Here is a 23,602-nt window from a genome sequence, read left to right on the forward strand (position 1 = left end):
CATGTCACAATAAACGGCGTCATATTATTGGGCCCTTATTGGACATGAGGTAAAAACGTGGAGGTTGCTTTGGAAGCAATTGGGCTCTACCTTTTGAAAATTATGGTTGGCTGATATTATTCGGGACCATAGTTTGTCAATTGGACTCCATGTTCTCACTAAGGAAAACAGTTTCCCGTTTTCACTAGAGGGTAGTGAAATCGTTAAAATAGTGGGAGTGAGATTCATAAAATAAATTTCGCCTATTTTATGTCTTAGTAAATTAATTAAACAATCACTGATTATTGTCTGTTTCTTTTCAGTATTTCATAAAGATGAATTCGCGTAATCCACTATTCTCTATCCTCGAACAAAATAAACTGACTGGCGCAAACTATACGGAATGGTTCCGTAAGTTGAAGATTGTCTTAACCTCGGAGAAGATGCTCTACGTGTTAGAAAAATCTCCTCCGAAGGAAGCACCAGCTGATGTAAGTCCGGAAGAGTTGGCCAAACTTGATACATGGTGGGACCATGATATCAAGGCCAAATGCTATATGCAAGCCTCGATGTCTGATGAACTCCAGAGGCGATTTGAGGATACCGTGAATGCTGCTGACATTCACGTACAACTCAAGGAACTTTTTGGGGCTTAATCGAGAGCTGAAAGGTTCGTTACTGTAAAAGAGCTAATGACGTGTCGCATGCGTGAAGGGACTTCGGTCCGTGATCATGGGGTACGAGTGATTTGGCTCATAAAGAAGTTGGTAACGCTTGATTTGGTGTTGGAGCATGAACTCAACGTGGACTTATTACTTCTATCTCTTCCTTCTTCGTTTGACGGATTTGTGGTGAATTTCAATATGAACAAGATAGAGGCCTCCCTTGAAGAGTTGGTCAATATGCTTGTAACATATGAATCCACTTTAAAGAAGGATAAACCGGCTTTCTTGGTGGGCTCCTCTTCTTCTGCTAAGAAGGGGCCAAGTAAAAAGGGTAAGAAACGTTCTGCCCCACCTAAGAAAACCGAACCCGAGAAGAAGTACAAGACAAAGGCTTCAAACATGGAAAAGTCCAAGGATGTTTGCCATTACTGCAAGAAGCCCGGTCATTGGAAACGTAACTGCAAGGAATATCTAGAGCAGTTGCGAACTGCGAAGGGTATGTTCTATATTGAAATAAATGTTTCACTTAACACTACTTCTTGGGTATTGGATACCGGATGTGGATCTCACATTTGCAATGATTTGCAGGTGATGACAAGAAGTCGCAAGCTTAGAATGGGTGAGACCCAGCTGAGGCTCGGAAATGGTTCCAGAGTTGAAGCTAAAGCTGTGGGAGATGTTTATTTAATTTTGTAGAACGATTTTAAGTTACTTTTGAGAGATGTTTTATTTGTTCTAGATTTGATTAAAAACATTATTTCTGTTTCTATGCTTGATAGAGATGGTTATTCTTGCAATTTTGTGAATGAGATTTGCAATATTTACAAGAATGAATGTTTGATTGGAAATGGACAACTTGAAAACGATCTATATAACTTAAAATTAAAAGACGTTCCAATAAATTATGTTGATAAACCGGTAACAACAAACAAAAGAAAAATCGATAGTCAAAACCCGGCAAACCTTTGGCATGCTAGGCTAGGTCATATTTCCTCAAGGAGGATGAACAAGCTAGTGGGAGAGGGCATGTTTGATATGTTTGATATTAACTCTCTATCTACTTGTGAGTCCTGCCTGAAAGGAAAAATGACTAAATCTCCTTTTAAGGGGAAACCTGAGCGTAGTCAAAATCTGTTGGATTTGATCCATACAGACGTTTGTGGTCCATTTAGAATTGGTACTCAATATGGCCACACCTACTTCATTACCTTTACTGATGATTATTCAAGGTATGGGTATTTATATTTAATGAAATATAAGTCTGAAGCATTTGAAAAGTTCAAAGAATTCAAGGCTGAAGTAGAAAACAAGCTAGGTAAAAGTATTAAAGCACTTCGATCGGATCGAGGTGGAGAATACTTGAGTACCGAGTTTTTGGACTATCTAAAAGAGAATGAGATTCTCTCTCAGTGGACTCCTCCTATGACACCTCAGTTGAATGGTGTATCGGAGCGTCGTAATCGAACTTTGTTGGACATGATTCGATCCATGATGAGCTTCACTGAGCTTCCACCTTCGTTTTGGGGCTATGCGCTAGAAACGGCGGTATTGTTGTTGAACAACGTCCACACTAAAGCAGTGGATAAAACACCATACGAGTTATGGAATGGCAAAGCTCCTAAGTATTCGTACTTGAGGATTTGGGGATGTCCTGCTTACGTGAAGCAGACAGTGGGAGATAAGTTGGATAGTCGATCCACCTTATGTTATTTTGTAGGGTATCTGAAGAATTCAATCGGATATTATTTCTATCATCCTGCTGAAACAAAGGTGTTTGTTTCAAGGAATGCCACCTTCTTGGAGAAGGAGTTCTTATTGGATAAGAAAGGCGAGATGATGGAACTCGAAAAAATTCGAGAAGAACCCGAAATACAAAATAACGATCCTACACCTCAGGAACCATTGATAGACACACCTATACCTAGAAGATCCGAGAGGACTTCTAGACCTCCTATTCGATATGGTCTTCTTCTTGAAGGGGATCAAGATGAACCCGATGTTGGATGTGATCCAAGAAACTTCAAAGAAGCAATTTCTGATGCGGATTCAAATTTATGGCTTGAACCTATGCAGTCGGAAATAGATTCGATGCATACAAACCAAGTTTGGTCTTTAGTAGATCCTCCCGATGGAATTGTTCCAATAGGGTGTAAATGGATCTACAAGAGAAAGCTTGGGCTTGATGGTAAGGTATTGACCTACAAGGCGCGATTGGTGGCGAAAGGTTATACTCAAAGACAAGGAGTTGACTATGATGAAACCTTTTCACCAGTTGCAATGTTCAAGTCCATAAGAATCCTTATTGCCATAGCTGCTCGGTATGACTATGAGATATGACAAATGGATGTGAAGACTGCATTTCTTAATGGAAACATTAAGGAAGAGATCTATATGACGCAGCCTGAGGGATACACATCCATGGGAAGCGAGCATAAGGTATGCAAGCTTCAGAGATCAATCTATGGTCTAAAACAAGCATCAAGAAGTTGGAACCAGAAATTTGATGAAACAATAAAGGATTTTGGTTTCATCAAGAACCCGGAGGAACCATGCGTGTACAAGAAAGTAGTTAAGGATGCTGTGACATTCTTAGTACTTTATGTTGATGACATCCTACTCATTGGGAATGATGTAGGGATGTTGCAGTCAACAAAGATATGGTTATCAGGTAGATTCTCGATGAAGGATTTGGGTGAGACATCCTATATTCTAGGGATACAGATCTATAGAGATAGATCTAAGAGAATGATAGGACTCACTCAAACAACCTACATCGACACCATATTGAAACGGTTTTCAATGGATGGGTCCAAGAGAGGACATCTACCTATGTGTCATGGAGTTTCTCTATCCAGGTCTATGTGTCCCAAGACTGATGAAGAAATAGAGAAAATGACACATGTACCATATGCGTTAGCCATAGGTAGTATCATGTATGGGATGATATCTACCAGACCGGATGTAGCATTTGCTCTGAGTGTCACGAGCAGATATCAAGCTAATCCCGGTCAAATGCATTGGAAAGCCGTGAAGGACATTCTTAAGTACTTACAAAGGACTAAGAATATGTTCATGGTATATGGAGGAAGAGAACTAAAATTGGAAGGCTATACCGACTCTAGCTTCCAAAGTGACGTGGATGACTCGAAGTCAACCTCTGGATTTGTGTTCATGCTCAATGGCGGTGCTTTCTCTTGGAATAGTTCCAAGCAGGACACCACAACGGATTCCACCACTGAGGCAGAATACATTGCATCATCAGCTGCTGCTAAAGAGGCCGTTTGGATGAGGAATTTCGTCCAAGAGTTGGGTGTTATTTCGGAAGTTGTTGGTCCAGTCCCGGTGTACTGTGACAACACGGGTGCCGTTGCTCAGGCAAAGGAACCAAGGTCTCATTAAAGATCCAAACACGTACTGAGAAAATACCACATCATCCGGGAGATCGTGGAAAGAGGAGACATCACTGTCGAAAGAGTGGCATCTGCAGACAATATCGCTGATCCACTTACTAAGCCCTTGCCAGGACCATTATTTGACAAACATCGCGAAGCAATGGGTCTACATAGTATGACTAGTTGGCTTTAGGGCAAGTGGGAGATTGAAAGAGTGGGTGCCCGGTGAGCCAACTTGTGGCTAAGGGCTTTGATGACTCTTTGTATAAACAATCTTTTGTTTAATATAATTTACACTTTTATTAATGACAATGACTTTATCTTTCTTTATATTGTTATATTGTGATATACTATTGTTGTTTTGATAAAGACCTTGAATATACTATAGTGTATGTAAGATGTGGTAGAACATGGGGATGTCTATCATGAAACACATCTTATAGTCACTGTATATTCTAAATCGTTCCTAGTCGATTGAGCCGTCCGTGAATAAGGATAAGGATCGCTCGAGATTGAGACTAGCATTTGCGATGCCGAGTACCACGTTTCATTGGTATGGAACATAGAGATGTTCGAAGCATGCAAATGGATATTCATACGATGAATGATCGAACTACCCAATCCGGACTTTCCAAGTGGTTATCATTTATCGAGTGGATAAAGTCCGTGGTTTTGGTTGTACACCATTAGTCCTTACTACTTGAAACATCATTGAGACTCTATATGCTAGTACTGTACTTTGACTCGTTTACCGACTCTATTGGGGTCATCAGGTGTCGGGATTGGGTACAGTTACGACACATATAGGAGTCGATGCTTTGTTGTCAAGGATTCACCACATACTTGCGAGTGTGGATATCCTATGCAATCTGAGGAGATATTAGTGTGACGAATCTCTGGCCAGAGTACATGATGTGTTTTAAGAAATGATTTCTTAGTAGCACATGCGATGTCACTATTTGATCTTCAAGATGTATTGCATAGTTATCGAATCTCGAACGACTCTCGATTTACCAATGGTTGTTGATTCGATCGGGATATATGGATGAAGGGACCGTACTGTACGCTAACCAAAATCTATTGGTTCTTGCAGGCACTATCAGTGATACCTAGGGAATCATGGGGCGATGTTGCTAGGCGCTCTTACCATGATTCGATGGGCAAGTCGGAAATGGTTGTTCCGAGTCACAAGGAGTTGTGAGCCCACGGCTAGCTGTATCCCTGAACCATTGAGGGTCACACAGAGTAATGGATTTTTAATCCCCGTTGAGATAGTTAAATTTAAAGAGTTAAATTTAATGAACAAAGAAGTGGGACTTCTTATTTAAGAGTAGAGGAGTAAGATTTCCTAAAATGACATAGGGATGGGCATTTTTGGAAACCACTGAATTCGGATTCAGAAAATTTATCTTGACTCTAAAAGATGCAGAAATGGTTTCTGTGAACATTGGTGAAATTGGTTTATCAATCTGAGTCATGATGAATTTTATATTAATTTCTGAACATGCGGGCTTTGCTTGTCAGACTTGAACTTATGACTAATGGGCCCTAAGCTGTTAGCAGTCCACATTATAAATAAGTTATTGCAGTACAGAAATTACACAACAGAGGTCACAAAATATTTTTCGAAAACCCTAGCTTTGTTTTCTCTGAAGTGGCCGCACCCCTCCCCTTTGCTCGGGAAAAATCCAGCCTGTGAATTTTGAATTTGCAGTCTGGTTTAACGGATCAAATTCGTTAATTCTCTTCGTAGAAACTTCTGATAGATTTTCTAGTGCAATCTATCAGAGGGATTAAATCTCTGTTCGTGGACCTGATTGAAGAACAGTTCGTCCATCAGTTCCTGGGATATACAACAAGAGCAGAGTAATCTGTTGGTGTCCATAATCTCGATTCGAGATTGGAGGTAAAAATTTATAATTGTTATTTAATTTTTACACACACAATTTAATCGTAAAGTTTTGATACCCATTATGGAATCGTTCCATATAAAATTTTTAAACTTCCGCTGCATCGGGTATCAATTCTGATTGATTTGATCGCCGTTCTCCAACATATTTATTTGTTGGTAAGTGCTTAGAACAGAGTTTTATTAATGTTTCTTTGCTACAACAGATAGAAATGATGAGAAGGAAAAAAAAACATATACCTTTTAGAAGCTGAATATTTTGAGTATTGAAGAATGTCTTGTTAGATTTCAAGCCTATTACGATTCTTTGAATTGTAAATGATAAGAAGCTCATGATTGAGTGAATTATTTAATGGCTTGAATTAGACGATTATGTCTGAATAAATTTTGATGACTGAAGTATGTTATGAAAGACATAGTCTTGTTTAAGAGAACTGAATTTGAATGATGAGGCAGAAAGAATGAACTTGTAGACATGCCATAGTGTGTGAGAGAAACACATATTTAGCTACAATTTCTATTCCAGAAGTATACAGAGGATCAGAATGAAATTGCACCTGAGAATGAAATTGCAGGTAACAGATTTATTTTGTTTTAACCTCTTTATGTTATTGGTGCAATAGATTCATGATAGCTGAACGATTATTATATGATCACCTATGTATCAGAAAAGAGACAGTGTGAATTGAACGGAAGAATGGAGCTATTGCTTCGATGAACTGAAACTGAAGATGATTTTTGTTCGTATTGAAATATCTGTTTATGTTGCATGATAGATGATGATGCAATATTCGAATACAGATTAATAGAAGAATTGATGATAAGAAGCGATAAAATTAGATCAGCAAGAACATAACGTGCATATGAATAAGTTGATATGATATAGAATCTCGAATTAAGATTCTATGATTTCGGTTTGATATATGATGTTTGATTACAGAAATATTCCGAAATCAGTATATTCGATGTAATAGATATGTTCAAGATCTAAACCAGCAGTGATAGGTATGCCAATGAATAGAGATTACAGAGATGTTCCGGTAATAATTTTGACTTTAGATTCAGTTGCGAACTGGAATTCAATAGCGAATTGATGAATTGATAAATTACCGACTTGATGAGATTATGAACTGAATTTTGATTTTGAGGTTTGGAAGATAGACGATGATATGAAAATCAGTTACAAATGAGTCTTTTCTTTGATTTGCTGAATCGATTACATCCACTGGAGATATAATTCTTGAATGATTAAATATTGATTGGCTCTCATGGCACATTGCTTTCGTTTAGAGCCTGTGTTGATTCACTCATTCTGAGTTATGCGATGCAAATGAGTTGTTTTCACTTTGCAGAGTTTGTTATCCAGACGATTTGATTTTTGGATGACCTTGATTGAGAGATTTTCTCAATCTTGATTTATTTCTTTTGATTTTGAGAATTATTGATCATTTGATGATATTTCAGCGTATTGTAAGATTGTTGGCCCGTAACTGATAAAAGAATTTGAATTTGATTCCTGAATTTTTGGGATTAGATGATATGAATTGTTTGTATTTAGAGATAGAAATGAGGAATGGAATGGACATCCGATGAATTGATTTTAGATTTTTGTGTATTCTGGTTTGACTATTTAGATGATTATGTGACCAATCAGAATGATTTTTGATTGGAAGCGATCCAGAACTGTTTATATGATGAAAGAAACACAGAAAATAAACTGAAGCGATGAGAATTCAGTAAAGAATGCCAGATGAAGATATGAATTGAAGCCTCAGATCAGAATGAATGAATTCTATTCTGATTGCTTATCTGATTGTGCTTGATATGTCCGAAAAGAAATATCAGATTTTGAAGAAAATGCACAACAATGAATTTGGGATTCATCTAATATATGTTTTATCAGAAGATACAGCAACTAGATGTAACTGAATTAGTATGTTTTCGAAGTTAAACATACAAAAAGTTCTGATGAAGTTGCAAATCGTTGACCAGATTAGTTCAGTGATAGTTTAGAAACTCCAAAAATTGAAATGAGATCATGATTTGAAAGAGTAATGTGTGAAACTACCAAGATGAAACCGTTTATAGATGAGGTAAACAGGTGGTAGTTATGAACAGATTGATTAAAATTACTATATACGATGATCTGTCTCTATGATCAAATCACTGAAGTGTGACTAGATTCGTTGCAAAATGAATAGTAAGCCAAGAAATAATGTTTCAGATTGAAACATTGGGTTTACTATTACATTGTAATACAGATGATTCGAAGATTTTGAGTACTATTTGAGATAAAGGTACAAAATATTATTGTTGAATTGGAAAAATAGTCAGAGAAGATGAATTGAATTTCGAGAATGAATTTTATCTGACATGATATCGATTATCAACAGCTCTGAATACACTGTATGAGATGTGAATAACAACTATCTATTCAGATCTATGAAGAAGATAGAGATATGATGAAATTACAGGAATGATAAAAATCTATTTTCAGGATTAAGACTTTAGATTTATTCGACATATGTGGCATCGATTGATTGATTGATGTTCTGAGAGTTGGTTATATGTGATTGCATTATACCATTTTTTTTCGATTGATGGATTATCTGAGTTGATTTTCCAGATGTTGAGAACATTCTCAGAACTTTAATACCTGATTCGGTATTACTTGATTTGATGTGTTGCCACTTGATGATTATAATTCCTGTAATAGCTAATGAATCGATTTTGAGATAATGTTATGATGATATGATGAAAAGAAATCCGATTTTTTTTTTGTGTTGGAATGATACTACTGAAGTATATGATATCAGATCAGACATGATTAGTTGTCAGCAGATCAGATGTGATTTGAGGAACACAAGGATGATGAATATGAATCTGTATGGAATGAAAACAGAGAAGAAGAAACAAAATTAGTATTGAATGATAAATATAACTTTTGAAGCTGAAACTGAATAGTTAAGCAGAAAAGTATTCTTGAAACATCATTCAATTCAGAAGTGAAACAGAGCAGAATTGTTTTACAGATTCAGAATATGAATGAGAATACTGATTTTGAAGCGATGAACTGAATGACAGTGTAGACTTGATTTATGTTCTATACTCTGTATAGAATGATATAGAGAAAGAATCAAGTCGTCACCAAAGCTGAATTGCACTGAATGACATGTCAGACGGAATTGACGATTGTATTGACCGAATGTATTCTTTTCAGCTGAATAAGTTCAGTATCTAAGTGAGAGTGAAAGAAGTATCAGTAGATTCTTCGTATGTACTTTATTCAGATGAGATAGATATTGACGAGATTCTGAGTTAAGTCGATTATTCGACAAATCCTTGATTGAAGAAAGAAACAGCTTAGAACAAAGTCGATTCAATGACTTAAAGTACAACTGAATAAATACTGATTAAAAGAGAATAGAAGCAGATTCGAAGTAATAATCTGACAAGAGATTGAAAGATGAAGTGAGATACGAAATACAAAGTGGATGATTGAAGTGAGAATCACTTCAGATACTCATTCAGTCTATTAGATTTGATATTCTGGATGAATACGATTTCGAGGACGAAATCATTTCTTAGAGGGGAGGAATTGTAAGGCCCGAAAATATTAAATTATTAATTATGGGATTTGAGAATTAAATTCCATATTATGGGCTAATATTGATTTGAGAAGATATGGAAATGATAGATTTAATTTTCGAGCCAAAAATATTTAATTTGAGAATTTATGGATTTTGAGAATTAAATTCCGAGAATTCTTAAATTAAAAGAATAAATATTCGATTTGAATATTTATGGGATTTAAGATTAAATTCCATGTTTTGGAAATTAAAGAAGATTAATTTTGGAGATGAAACCCGACCAGGGGTTGATTTGAAAATATCGAAGATTCGAGGGCTAAAGTGCAAAAGGCCGGGATTATTGATTTAATCCGAATTTATTTAATTTTAATCTGAGTATATTTAATTTGGAAATATTTAGGGTTTCGATTTAAATTCTAATATTCTTAAATTATTTTGGATTGAAATTGAATTAAAAAGAAGGCCGAAGACTGAATTGCAATTACTGAAGACTTGAGGGATTAAATTACAAATTATGCAATACATATCAGATTATTAATCAGATTATCAGCATGCTACGTGTATATGTTATGTGTATTCAGAATTATTCAGAAAATTCGAACAGAGGAAGCCGAACCCCTCTTATTCTTTTTTCGTTTTGAGTTTCAAATCGCCGTAACTTTTGATCCGCTCGTCCGATTTCAATTCCAAAAGATGTTCTGGAATCCTTGCGATGAGGGCTTTGATTTGATGTAAGTATTTTGTTATCTCGGCATGTTTTGAAGAACGAAATTTGGCAGAGATCAGATTATGACTTGATGTTTGTGTTCTTGAATTCGTATGCCGTTATATATCGAAGCTGGATTGAAAATGAACTAAGGAATGAACTTGTTATGATGTCCAGCTTATATTTGATATATTTAGCTGCTGATATGATGAATTGAATGATGAATTCAGCTGATATAAGTGATACGAATGACTGAATTGATTAGAAAGGAATTCGATACCGAGTCGGTTCCCAATTTTCAATCGCTACAACACCGGTTGATGTTTTGACATCGTTTTGATAGCCTATAACTGAGTTGAGATAGTTGTTTAGATGTTATGAATGTTATGGCATTTTTATTTCTTGATTTCAGTTGAGTTTCAAAGGCTAACGATTCACGACTCCGAGTTATACCGAATAAGAAGAAGTTGAAGTTTGAAATGATGTTGATTGAATCTATATGGATGATTTTGATTCAATTCTGAAATGATTGAATAGATTGAGGTTTGATATGCATATTTTGATGATATGTTTCAGAGTTTAATAGGAGACTATTGACTCAAGAACCTCAACTTGAAACCGAAGAAGAAATGATGATAGTTGAAGTTGTTCTACCTTGAAGATCGAATGTTATTTGAATGAGAAGATTTGCTATGAGTTGTGGTACTTCCTATTCCGATGGGGAACATGACAAACTCGAGAATGAAAGGTATAAGACGATATCGAGATTCAGGACTATGATACTCAAGATTGATGAATCTTGAGTAGTCCGCCAAATCACATACTAGTTATGTTTATTTTGATTATGAACTTGTTATTGTTCTTGTCGATCCATCACAGGTAGTGGATCTTTATTGCTTTTGATATGATATGATGATATTGAATTGATTCTAATGCCAAGGTCAGATGGACCTTATTTTCGAGTCTGATGAGACGACGATAGATGGATATCCATGTCAAGATCGGTTACGAATCTTGATGGCAACGAAGTGATAAGAATCAATTCTTGAGTTAGCGCGCTATATAAATCGAAGTTTTGATTTGAAGTTTGAGTCGAATTATGCGTTATATTTACTCTATTCTTGATTTGATATGTTTAGAGTTGATATGAATTTATTTAACGCATTTATATGTCGATTATACTGAGAATGATTTCTCACCGTAGTTTATCCGACTGTTGCTTTGTTTTGTATGTGTGCATTGCAACAGATGGGGCAGGAGCTGGTCTGAGAGGACATTGATAGCTCGGGAGCGAGACTTAGCAAGTGTGGACTCGGGTTTTAAGAGAAATAATGGTAGTTTGATAGAATCGATTTTGATATGAAACTTGAGATTTAGAAGCTCACTTTTGAAGATTTAGTGTAGCTTATTGTTTCATGCCTCTATGCTATCTATTTGATGTAATAATCATAAGATTTGATGCTTGAGCTTGGCTATATGTATATATGCATGTTCTTAGAAATTATAACATGCTTATGATTGATTTGTATTGAAGATTCATGACTTGATCCAGGGTCTTGACAGCAAAGTGATTTCTGCAAGTTTTCTGGAATGTGATGCGCTCGATCGGGTGATTGTGTGCGATCGAGCGCGGCCTGTCCATTTGCAAAACCGAGAGCATGTTTATGTTGCCCGCTCGATCGGATGAAAATTCCCGATCGAGCGCGGCCTTGAAAAACTGGAACCCGAGAGTTTGATTTTCTTGCTCGCTCGATCGGGTGATTTTGTCCGATCGAGCGAGGCTCGGGTCTTTAAAAAAAAAAAAAAATTCTGCTCTTGATTTATTATTCTTTAATTATTTGATTAATTGTTTAATTAATCATTAGCTGCCCTAAAACGAGATTAGCAACCCAAGGTCCCCACATTCTTGGTCCAGAAGTACCATATCTAAGTGTCATTGGTGCCCTTATGTATCTTGCAAATTGCACTAGACCTGATATATCTTTTGCTGTAAATTTATTGGCAAGATTCAGTTCATATCCAACAAAGAGGCACTAAAAAGGAATTAAACATATATTCCGTTATCTACGAGGAACGAAGATTTGAGACTTTTGTACTCAAAAGACACCAATCAAAGTATCATTGGTTATGCTGATGCTGGATATTTATCTGATCCACATAAGACATGTTCCCAAATCGGATATGTATTTACTCGTGGAGGCACCGCAATTTCTTGGCGTTCACAGAAACAAACACTCGTAAAAACTTCATCAAATCACGCTGAGATTATTGCGCTACATGAAGCAAGCCGTTAATGTGTTTGGCTAAAATCAATGACACAACATATCCAAATTTCTTGAGGATTATCAGTAGACAAGAAGCATGTGACGCTGTATGAAGATAATGCTGCATGTATTGCTCAAATGAAAGAAAGATACATCAAAAATGACAGAACCAAACATATCCCCCCAAAATTCTTTGCCTACGCTCAAGAGCTTGAGAAGAATAAAGATATTGATATCTGTTATATTCAATCAAGTGAGAACTCATCAGATCTCTTCACAAAGGCACTTCTTACGTCAATATTCAGAAAGCATATATATAATATTGGGATGCGCAATCTATGGAATATGTGAAGAATCACTCATGTTAACATGAGGGAGAGTTTACGTGGCTGCACTCTTTTTTCATTACTATGGCTTTTATCTCACTGAGTTTTTCCTAGTAAGGTTTTTAATGAGGCAGTATAAAACACGTAATGAAGACAATCATCATATCACGATCATCATCACAAGGGAGAGTGTTGAAAAATATATTATTATTATTATGTTGAATATTGAATGTTGAATGTTGAATATTGAGTTGTAAAATGTGGAAAATTAGTGTGTGATGATATAGATGATGATGTATTAATTTTTGGACTAATCTCAAATGTGGATCTATAAATAAGTCTTCATTTGTGATGAAAAATACAATTGAGTTGAGAGAAAAATATTATAAAGTGTAGAGTTTGATATATTTTGAGTTTTGGAGTATTTACTTTTTACCGTAAATTTTTACTTTTTCATAACAACTGGGATTTTATTTTTTATTATTTAATTTTTTTTGGATGTTTTTGTTATAATGGGTTTCATCCTACATCTCGTTTCATTTTGATGTCAAAAGAGTTATCAATAATTGGCGATTGAAATACAGTTTATGGGATTATATATGTGTGTGTATATATATATATATATATTTGAAGATTCAATATGTACATGTTTCCAAAATAGTTATTACAATTTCAATTTTGTGAGGTGAATTTTTCATGAAATAATTTTATTTTTTTATTGCTAATGTGAGTAATGGCGTGGAATAGGATTGGGACCCGTCCCGTAAACTCCTACCCAAATTCCGTCCCGAAAAGAATCGAAAAACTTTTTTTTCTCCCGATCCCGTACTCGAAACATTTCGGGACCCGACTATTTGAGATCCCGAATGTTCGGGATCCCGTCGGGTAGGGAGATAAAATCCCAAATTTTTTTCATGTTCAAGATTTCGTTCAAAAAATAAAAAAATGTGATAATTTTATTAAATATACTATTTAGAAACTTATATTTATAAATAAAAATAAATATTCAATTTAAAACATATAATATTAAAATATTCCGGATAATGTTTCAAATTTGTTAAGAGAAAAAATGTATCGGATAATTATTAATAAAATATTCGGATACAATTATTAAATAAATTTTGTTAAATACATTGTCAAATTAATCTCTTGAGTCTTTTTCTACATATTTGTTGTAATTAGATAATTATAAATATGAATTAATTAAATTATTAATTTAATTTTTTTAAAAAATACACAAAAATAAAATGGCATTTTGTGATTTTACAATTTGATCGTCCCAACAATAAAAATTATGTGAATTAAGTCCACAATTAAGTGTTATATGAATTGAAACATAATAATATTTAGCTTATTATATTAATAAAGTTATTAATAAAATATAATAGTATATTATTTCGGGACGGATCGAGAATTCCGTCGGGACAAAATTTTATTCCCGATCCTGCTTCCGATATTAATCGGGATTGGAAAAATCCCAAAAGTTTGGGTCGGGTAAATTTCGGGTTGGGATATTTTTGGGACGGAAATGGGATGGGATTCGGGAAGGATCGGGATTTCGGAAATTTTTGCCACCCCTAAATAATATTAACTTATCTTACAGATAATGATATGTAACAACGTCTCACATAAGAGACTTACTTTTTTTAATTACTATAATAGAAGACAATATGATAAGACGATCTTGTTTGTTTTATTTCTCCAAAATCCAAATTAATTTTTTAATTTTCTGCAAAAATAATAATTCCATTTATTTATCTTTTAATTCTTCGAAATATATTTTCCTTCCTTTTCTAAAGTGATAACTAGAGCTGTCAAATGGGCCAATCCATGGCGGGCCGGCCCACCAAAAACCTACCTTTTGGTGGGTCGATGGCGGGCCGACCCACCATCCTGGCGGGCTGGAAATCCTCAACTCAACCCAACACAAGGTGGGTTGTGGGTTAGGCGGGCCGGCCCGCAGGTTGGATCACGATAAATAAAAATAAATAAAAAATATTATAATTAATTATAAATATCATTTCATAAATAAATATTATTAGAAACATATTAATAAAAATTTTAATTATTGATTTCATGTGTGTAAATTTTATATAAAGTAATTAATACAAAAAAATCACAACTTTTATTAAAAAATACATATATAAAAATAAAAATAAAAAATTAATTTTTCAGGCCCGCGGCAGGACAACCCGCGCGGGTCGCGGGCTAGGCTGGTTGGCCCATCTAGGCCCACCTTTTGTTGGGTTGAAAAAATTTTAACATAACCCACTTAAATTGTGTGGCGGGCCGAGCCGACCCAATATACCTAACCCAAATTGACGGCTCTAAATTGATAACAAACGAATCTTTCATGAAATGGTTTTATAAATTTAATCAATGGATAATTTTATTTATATTCATAATAAAAATTAATAATTGTTTTATAGATGATTTCACAATTAACTCGTGAGATCGTCTCAATATATATATATATATATATATATATATATTATATTATATGTAGTTATCATCAATTCAATATGCAATACCCAAAAATAGTATTTATTTGTAATAATTCCCAAATTTCCTAAAAGCAAAAACCAATCAAATCCTTAGAAATGACTGTTTCATCAAAACAAAGAAGTAATTAGTAGTTTCAAATTGTCAATACTGATTACTGAGTAGTGTAAAAAAAAAAGTCGGGTATCTGCCTGAAATTTAAGTGTGAAAAGTTTAAAATAATAAAATTTCTAAAAAAAATATCAATAGTATATTTAACCCTTATATTAAAAAAAATAAACATATTTATTATGCTTGTAGGAGATTTTATGTCTGATAAATCTAATTTAAAATGCACTTAATTTTAATTCAAAGATTTCTTTTTTTTTTTTATTTTAATTTTTGCACGATAACATCGATGCAGTTGGCTCTTAAAAAAGGTCCATCACCCATCCTCTCCAAAACAAATTTCCTCACACATGTTAGGTATATTTTCCAAACCAACAATCTTATTTTAAAAACATATGTTTACCTACCAAAGTATTAACTTTTACTTATCTCCATTCACATTAACATGGAATCGATAACTACAATTTGTTGGTCAACAAATTTAAAGGAGAATTTCAACAATAATATAAATGTAGTATAAAATCCACCAAAATTAATCACATAATCATTTGATGACAAAAATATCGATATAATCTACACAAGCGAATCTATAGATTTTAAAATAAAAACATAATAAACTTTTATGAATTATACATAACATTTCAAGAATTTAGCATCAATCCGGTTTGTATTATATCTTTACTTCATTATTACATCCCTATACCAATTATTCTTTTCTGAAAAATACTTTAATTTCCTTCTTTTTAAAAAGATACCCATAATATGATTTAAAAAAAAAAGACAAGTAAAAACACAAATACATCATTATATACATTTTCAATATCCAATACCCACAACTTAAATAGAGCGCGTGATATAATGCTCCACATTTTAATTTTTTATTTTTAAATTTTAAAAAATATCGACTCTCCGTTATATCACTATTTTTTTATATAAAAATCAAGTAAAACACAAATATATCATATACACATAATATAATATCAAAATCGAATAACCACAACTTAAATAGAGCGCGTGGTATCATAACTATAAAAAAAAATTAGTGACTTGAGTTCGAGTCCGAAAAGCAACGCCCAAATCTAAAAAAGAAATTATCGATAATGAGAAGAGAAATATTATTACAGAGATTATATATATATATATATATATATATATATATATATATATATATATATCATGTGTGGACCCACCCATGAAAACCAACCCACTTTCACTCGGTCAAAATACATAATCAATCTCAGCCGTCCATCTGAGTATGTTCATCTAATCTTATCAACTACTTTGTTTGGACAACAGTTATAATCCTGCCGAAACAACGTGTTTGGAAAGGAAGAAAAAGAGAAAAGTTAGGAGATTTGTAATAAAAAAAAAATGGATCACAATTTCCCCAATTTTTTTCCTCTATCTCTCCTAAAACGTATTTAATCCCATCCTATTAAGTTTTCAATCGATCTATTTTTGGCCGTCTTGCGTCAATTATAGTTGTTTTATACCGGAAGAAATCGTTTTCCGAGACGGAAGATTGAGTTTTTTTTTTTTTTAAATTGTCAGTTAAGTTATGGGATTGGGAGATTTGGGAATTCTCGACGACGGCGATGAGGGTGGAGGCGGCGAAGGAAAGGTGGTTGCGGCGGCGGTGTCTTGTTCGATTTGCTTAGAGGCGGTGATGGATAACGGTGATAGATCTTGGGCTAAGCTTCAATGTGGTCATCAATTTCACCTCGGTGAGTGGTTTATTTTCCTGTTTGTTTTGGAATTGATTTAGATGGTTACGGTTTTTCTTCCTGCCGGATCCTTCCGCTACTCGTTATTTTTAGTTTTACTTAGTTGAAATTGTGTTTTTTTTTATGTATGAACACAAAGATTTCATCCTTAATTTTTTTTTCCCTTGAATTTCTTGCTGCATCTTGTGGGATTTAGGATCTGGAGTGTAAGATTTTTGTTCTAACGTGAGATTCTTTTTTTAAAAACAAATTTAGAATTGAATGGGAATTCGCAACAATGATGGTCAAAATTGTAGTGTTTTTGACCGGAGAATGTGGTTAGGGCGCTATTGCTTTTAAGAATTTACTGCACTCGATCATGATGCCACGAAAAGCTCCTTCTCCGGCTCGCCGGTGGACCGATTAATATGTCCCGGAGTGTGTTGTACACTATTCCAACTTTACCACTTTGAATGAGGATCAGTAATATTTGTGTGATTGTGCATTGTGCGCCTCGAAGCGTGATCAATTCCGTACGAGTTATTACAGTGTGCTAAGACATGATCAATACTGGATTTTTAATATCACCAACATATTTTGTTTTTATGGTTGCCACAGAGGGGTTTTCTGTTTGTAATAATGTATAGATTAGGCTTGGAAACGGTTTCCGTTAAAAGATAAGTGATTAACTTGTGATCAATGGCATTAATTTTCGTCAAAATAACTAACTTCTGTAATCAGTTGGACCGATTAACATGTCCCGGAGTGTATTATACACTATTCCAACTTTACCACTTTGAATGACGATCAGTAATATTTGTGTGATTGTGCATTGTGTACCTCGAAGCGTGATCAATTCCGTACGAGTTATTACAGTGTGCTAAGACATGATCAATACTGGATTTTTAATATCACCAACATATTTTGTTTTTATGGTTGCTACAGAGGGGTTTTCTGTTTGTAATAATGTCTAGATTAGGCTTGGAAACGGTTTCCGTTAAAAGATAAGTGATTAACTTGTGATAAATGGCATTAATTTTTGCCAAAATAACTAACTTCTGTAATCAGTTGGAATTTTTGGAAGATTTGAGCTGTCAACTGCATGCCAGAGGGCAAGGCAAAATTTTTCGTTACTTTTTAACCACGTGTTGTTTAGGCGTGACCTATTTTATGAAACGTGGTGCAAGATGAGATAATTTGCTGGATGGGCCGAATTGGTTTAGATTTGAGCTTGAAATTTTTGAAGCTTGTGCTGAGTTTGATCATAATCACAAATTAAATTTGACCTTGAATGATGTTTGAAATTAAATGAATCACATGAGCCTGATCGAGCTCAACTATATCATACCCCACTCCCAAGATTGATCCAAAGTTCAAATTTTTTTGAATTTTAACCGTAACATTTTTTGAAGCTTGATATGTGTAGCTCAACTATATCATTCTTAAGCTTGTCCTAGCACACCTCTCTTTTTTTCTATTCAGATAAGAAATAATTTTCTTATGTTTTTTTAATGTGTGAATTTTGATTTGTACAGATTGCATTGGTTCAGCCTTCAACATCAAGGGAGCAATGCAATGTCCGAACTGTCGGAAAATTGAGAAAGGACAATGGCTTTACGCCAATGGTAGTCGTCCAATATCTGACTTCAACATGGATGATTGGGCTCACGATGATGATCTATATGATCTAAGCTATTCTGAGATGGTAGTACATAAACCTATCTTATATTTTTGTTTTTGTCGTATTTTTGCATATAGGGAAGTTGCTGGATTTATACAGTTACCAGTAAATACCTAAATTGGTAATTGAATAAATTTTTTCGAATTTATCTAGTATTTCACTTTGAGGTTGGGGTCCGGTTATGTATTGTTATTACACTGATTTTAAAATAACTCCATTCTTGCTTCCAAATACCATGTTATGTACTTTATATTGATTTCTGTGTTATAACTCTTAAAGCTGATTAGGGATACAAGTAAAATTAACGGCTTGGTTTCATCAGATGTTATTGGTTTGATTATCATAAACTTTTGAATTTATTTTGTAGTCATTTGGAGTTCACTGGTGTCCATTCAGTGGCTTAACAAGGCTCCCGACCTCCTTCGAGTAAGGCTCGTCCACCTTTATCTGTGGTGTATTTATTGTTGTATTTCAAGTCCTACAGATAGTTGTACTGAGTTTCATTTCCTAGTAGATGATATAAGTGGTATTATTTTTTGAATGAAGTTTCATGTCATTTATTCCATCATGCATTGGGCATTTTGTCCTTGCTGTCTAATTTTGGCATATAACTTTACCTCTTATATTATTTCTTTGGTATATGCATATGCTCTTTAGATATATACTTATTCTGGCATAGGTTTTGGTGTATGCATATGCTCTTTAGATATATACTTATTTCTTCTGCAACAGCGTTACCATATTCTAGGAAGAGAAATTTATCCAATTAAATAATGTGTTATGTCCCAAGATTCAACTCAAGAATATGTAGCAAACTACACAAATATCATCACAGAAATTCAAGAAATTAGAAAATGAAATACATATTGCACTCAGTATTACTTGAAAGGCAGGATGAAAGATCATTGTTGAAGAAAAGAATTGATCCCGGAGAGTGGGAGACTATTCTTTTGCAAAACAAAGGTTGGCCCTGCCCGTCTCAACCTAGTATCTTCCTAGAACAAAATCTACCCCACAGATTCTCCCTTTCACCTATTGCATCTAAACTTCTTTATGGGCCTGATTTGGGCCCATAACATAACAAATCATATATCACTGACCTCCCTGCTCCCATACCTTTTTATAATATATAATTTGTAATTTGAAACATGTGGTACGATCGATCTCAGTTAAACTTTGCAGCATCTATAGTTCTAAATCTCCCCACAGTTCTAGTAGCCATGCTACTTCGTGTCATGCTATGTAGTAGTTAGAAGCCAAACATTTTCGATGAAGCTCTCATTTGGTTTGATAGAAATGGTTTCTTCTGGCCTGCAATTACTTTTGTCCTTTTTGTGAAGGAAAATAAGGAAACCTTTTAGTCTAGGGCACGACTATTTTAACATTTCATATGAAATACTGAATGAAGTTTGATAGACCTGGATTATTTTTGGCAAAAAAATATGTTTAGGAATTAGGAATTTCATGTGAAAAATATTCATCTAACAATGACTTGGATTTTTGTATTCTTTGCAGCGAAGGAGAATTTTCATCAAGTGCATGTAAGATTTCTCTACTCTTATCTTTATAGTAAGGTTTACACCGACTTCCAGTAACAGGAGTGCTTGCTGTTTGATAGATCATGATCTTCTTGGACATCATGCCATCTTTGCTGATCATACACCTGTGCCATCCTCAGCTCATCCGTGCCCATACATTGCATATTTTGGGCCCATTCATCCATCTTCTGCATCAAACGGAAGTGTTTCTGATGGATCTAGTTTCAATAATCATTGGAGTGGCCCTTCGGTTCCAAGTGAGGTCCCCAGTTCCTATGCTTTCCCTTCTATGGATAATCACTATCAAAGTTGGGACCATTTTTCTCCTTTTGGTGCAAGTAGCCGCATAGGTGCTGCAGATCAACCTTCAATTCCATCTGTGAATCAGAGAGCAGCTAGGCATACATCTGATGTTCCAAGACCTGGAATGCTGCACCCCTTTGTTGTCGGTCATAGGTATGTATATCGCATCAAGTTAGATTTATCGGTTTCGCTCAGTTTTTTTTAGGTTTTAAATTTTCGGTTTTCACATGTGAAGTATCAAGTATGGGAGATTTATCTTCTCTTAGAAAGGTGTTTTCGTAGTTTTTTTTTTTTTTTTTTAAAAAATTAGATGGTGGTTTATGAATTTAGAAGATGATCTAACGCTGGCATGTATTCCGGCAGTTCTGCTAGTAGAGCTCCCAGCTCAGTTACCTCATCAATGCTTCCCCCTTATGCTGGTGTTGTTGCTCGAAATCGCGATCGTGCCCCATCCCTCCAAGCATATTTTCAGCAATCAAATAGCAACCCAGCTGCACGAACTCCTCTTGGACGAAGATCCGGAAGTAATAGAGGAGGTCTAGCTCAGGTTGCACCTATGAACTCTTCATCAGATCAGTCGAGCGGCTTTTACTTCTTTTCATCTAGTTCATCTGGAAGAACATCCTTTCAAGAACCCGAAAGCACCCAGCATCAGGAGCGATTCCGTCCTTGGGAGAGGGAACACCAACTCCCCTTCCCTTTGAACCCCATTGACCGGGACTCAATATGGGGGCCGTTCCACCCACCAGCTGGCGGATCCGAAACTGGAATCAGATCCAACGGTTTCCGCCAGAGGTATGGATCCGAGAGGATGCCACCAAATCGGTCATAGGTTCGTTGCTATGATATATTGAGAACTGTGACTGGATAATCTGTGTTTGAGTAAAAATCTATAACGGTTCGAGTTTGCCTATCCCGGTTGACCCGAAAAACTATCGCGTGGCCTTGAAACTATTGTGTTTTTTCCGTTTAGCAGCCACGAGCTGTGTGATGAACTGTGGTTTCCTCTCCCTGGTTGCCCTTCTGGGTAAACAAGGCATGTTTAAAGAAAGCTTTGGGGTTTCATTTTTATCCATTTCTTGTGGTCTTTTAAGTCTCTCACGCTATGTTTGGTGGAATATTAAGAATCCTGGTATAAATTTATTTTAATGGTAAGTTCTTTTCGTCATATTATTTATATATCTAATATATAAATTAAATCATTGAATTTAAAATTTAAATTACTATATTATTTTTTATATATAATTTTATTTATATTTTATTTATTATTAAAAAGATAAAATGGTAATTTATAATTTTTATATAAAATTTAATCAATCAAATATAATCTATCAATCAAATCAAATATTATATTTACTATCATTATTTTTTTTATTACAATATATTATTTATCCCATCATCCGTATCAAACATAACCTTATTGTGCAACTTTTCGTTTAGATATATGAATTCTAAATAATCTATTGTCTTTTTGTTTATTAAAATTTTTTGTTAAAAATTTTTGTGAAATTTTTCAGTATTATAATAAAGGTATAATAAACATGCATAGATCTTTTTCAAATAAATAGCGTTAAATATGAATTTTATGAAGAGTTTAATTCCATTGCTGCTACTTGTAGAATATAATAAAAGCTAAAATTGATGGAAGAAAAAAATAAATCTTAGCCAACGAATGCACACCCTAATCTAGGCTGTACAAACTACGCCTAACATGAAACATTATTATGAGTAATTATTATTTTTGTAATGTTATAATACACAAAAAAATATTAATTTATACACATCAAAGAATTAAAAATCTTATCCATAATTTTTTGTGTAAGAGAATAGCGCCTCTCTCTTAAGTTTACCGGCGCACATTCGATGAATATTTTCGAGCCAGTATATGTACATAGTATTACATACAATCCTCAACATGTTTCAATATATTTAAAAATTATATATATATATATATATATAATAGACCTTTTAAAAAAAAAGAATTATATGTATAGGGACACACATTATATATATATGTTATGCACTCCACATATTGAAAGATTTTTCTTGTATATATCATTATTCATTCACATGTGATAAAATCACAATCACAAGACAGACTTTTAGCACGGTGAGAATTGACGTACTTTTGTGAGATCGGCATGTGAAATGGATATTTTATTTTGGTTATTTATAAAAAAAAATATTATTTTTTATGTTAAAAATATTTTTTTATTATAAATATTAACATAATTGATTCTTCTCAGAAATAAAAATTAACAAAATCACATAAGAGACATATTCAAAAGAAAATCACGAGATGACACAACATCGGCAACGTAACTATGCAGTATGCCAAATACTATTTTACATATTTCACATAAAAGGTGATAATGGATAAATAATTTTACTATTGAATTATATTATAGAAATTTTAAATTAAGGTAACCATTTTGTTGGAGTTGACTTTTATGAAATCCAGGTCAGGCCATCGGTTTGTACATTCATATAGATATCACCTTAAATGAAATTATATCTATATAAATATTTTTGGTATGAATATATAAAGATAGAGATTTATCAATATACGTGACATTCATTATTTATTTAATAGATTTCACATATATTAATAAATTTCGACTATTAATAATAGTGTTTGTATATGTAAAGTGAAATTTTACCAATATCACCATATGCAATATTTAATGGTAAACGATAATTTATTCAATGATTTTAATTTGTAAAATTTCCTCCCTCACCATATGTAATATTATTTAATGGTAAACGATAATTTATTCAATGATTTTAATTTGTAAAATTTCCTCCCTCAGCAATATTTTAACCTAAGCTTATCGCCATTTAATATTAAAAATCAGTTTATCGCGTTACGGAATTTCCCTAAAGGACATTCTACTAACTAGTTTTTAAAAATAATATTTTACAATTGTACATACATA

At 34.1% G+C, this 23,602-nt stretch overlaps 1 protein-coding gene across 1 annotated transcript; it reads left to right on the forward strand.

Annotated features, from left to right (window-relative positions):
- Positions 1-16,756: 16,756 nt before the first annotated feature.
- On the forward strand, positions 16,757-21,737 carry LOC140887472 (E3 ubiquitin-protein ligase IPI1-like). Its single transcript, XM_073294725.1, has 6 exons — positions 16,757-17,165; positions 18,680-18,849; positions 19,193-19,251; positions 20,341-20,366; positions 20,444-20,819; positions 21,030-21,737. The coding sequence occupies exons 1-6, from the start codon at positions 17,000-17,002 to the stop codon at positions 21,496-21,498; spliced, it is 1,266 nt and encodes a 421-aa protein (XP_073150826.1). The 5' UTR covers positions 16,757-16,999; the 3' UTR covers positions 21,499-21,737.
- Positions 21,738-23,602: the final 1,865 nt, after the last annotated feature.

The sequence above is a fragment of the Henckelia pumila genome, chromosome 3 (assembly GCF_033568475.1).
Source record: "Henckelia pumila isolate YLH828 chromosome 3, ASM3356847v2, whole genome shotgun sequence".
Lineage (NCBI taxonomy): Eukaryota > Viridiplantae > Streptophyta > Magnoliopsida > Lamiales > Gesneriaceae > Henckelia > Henckelia pumila.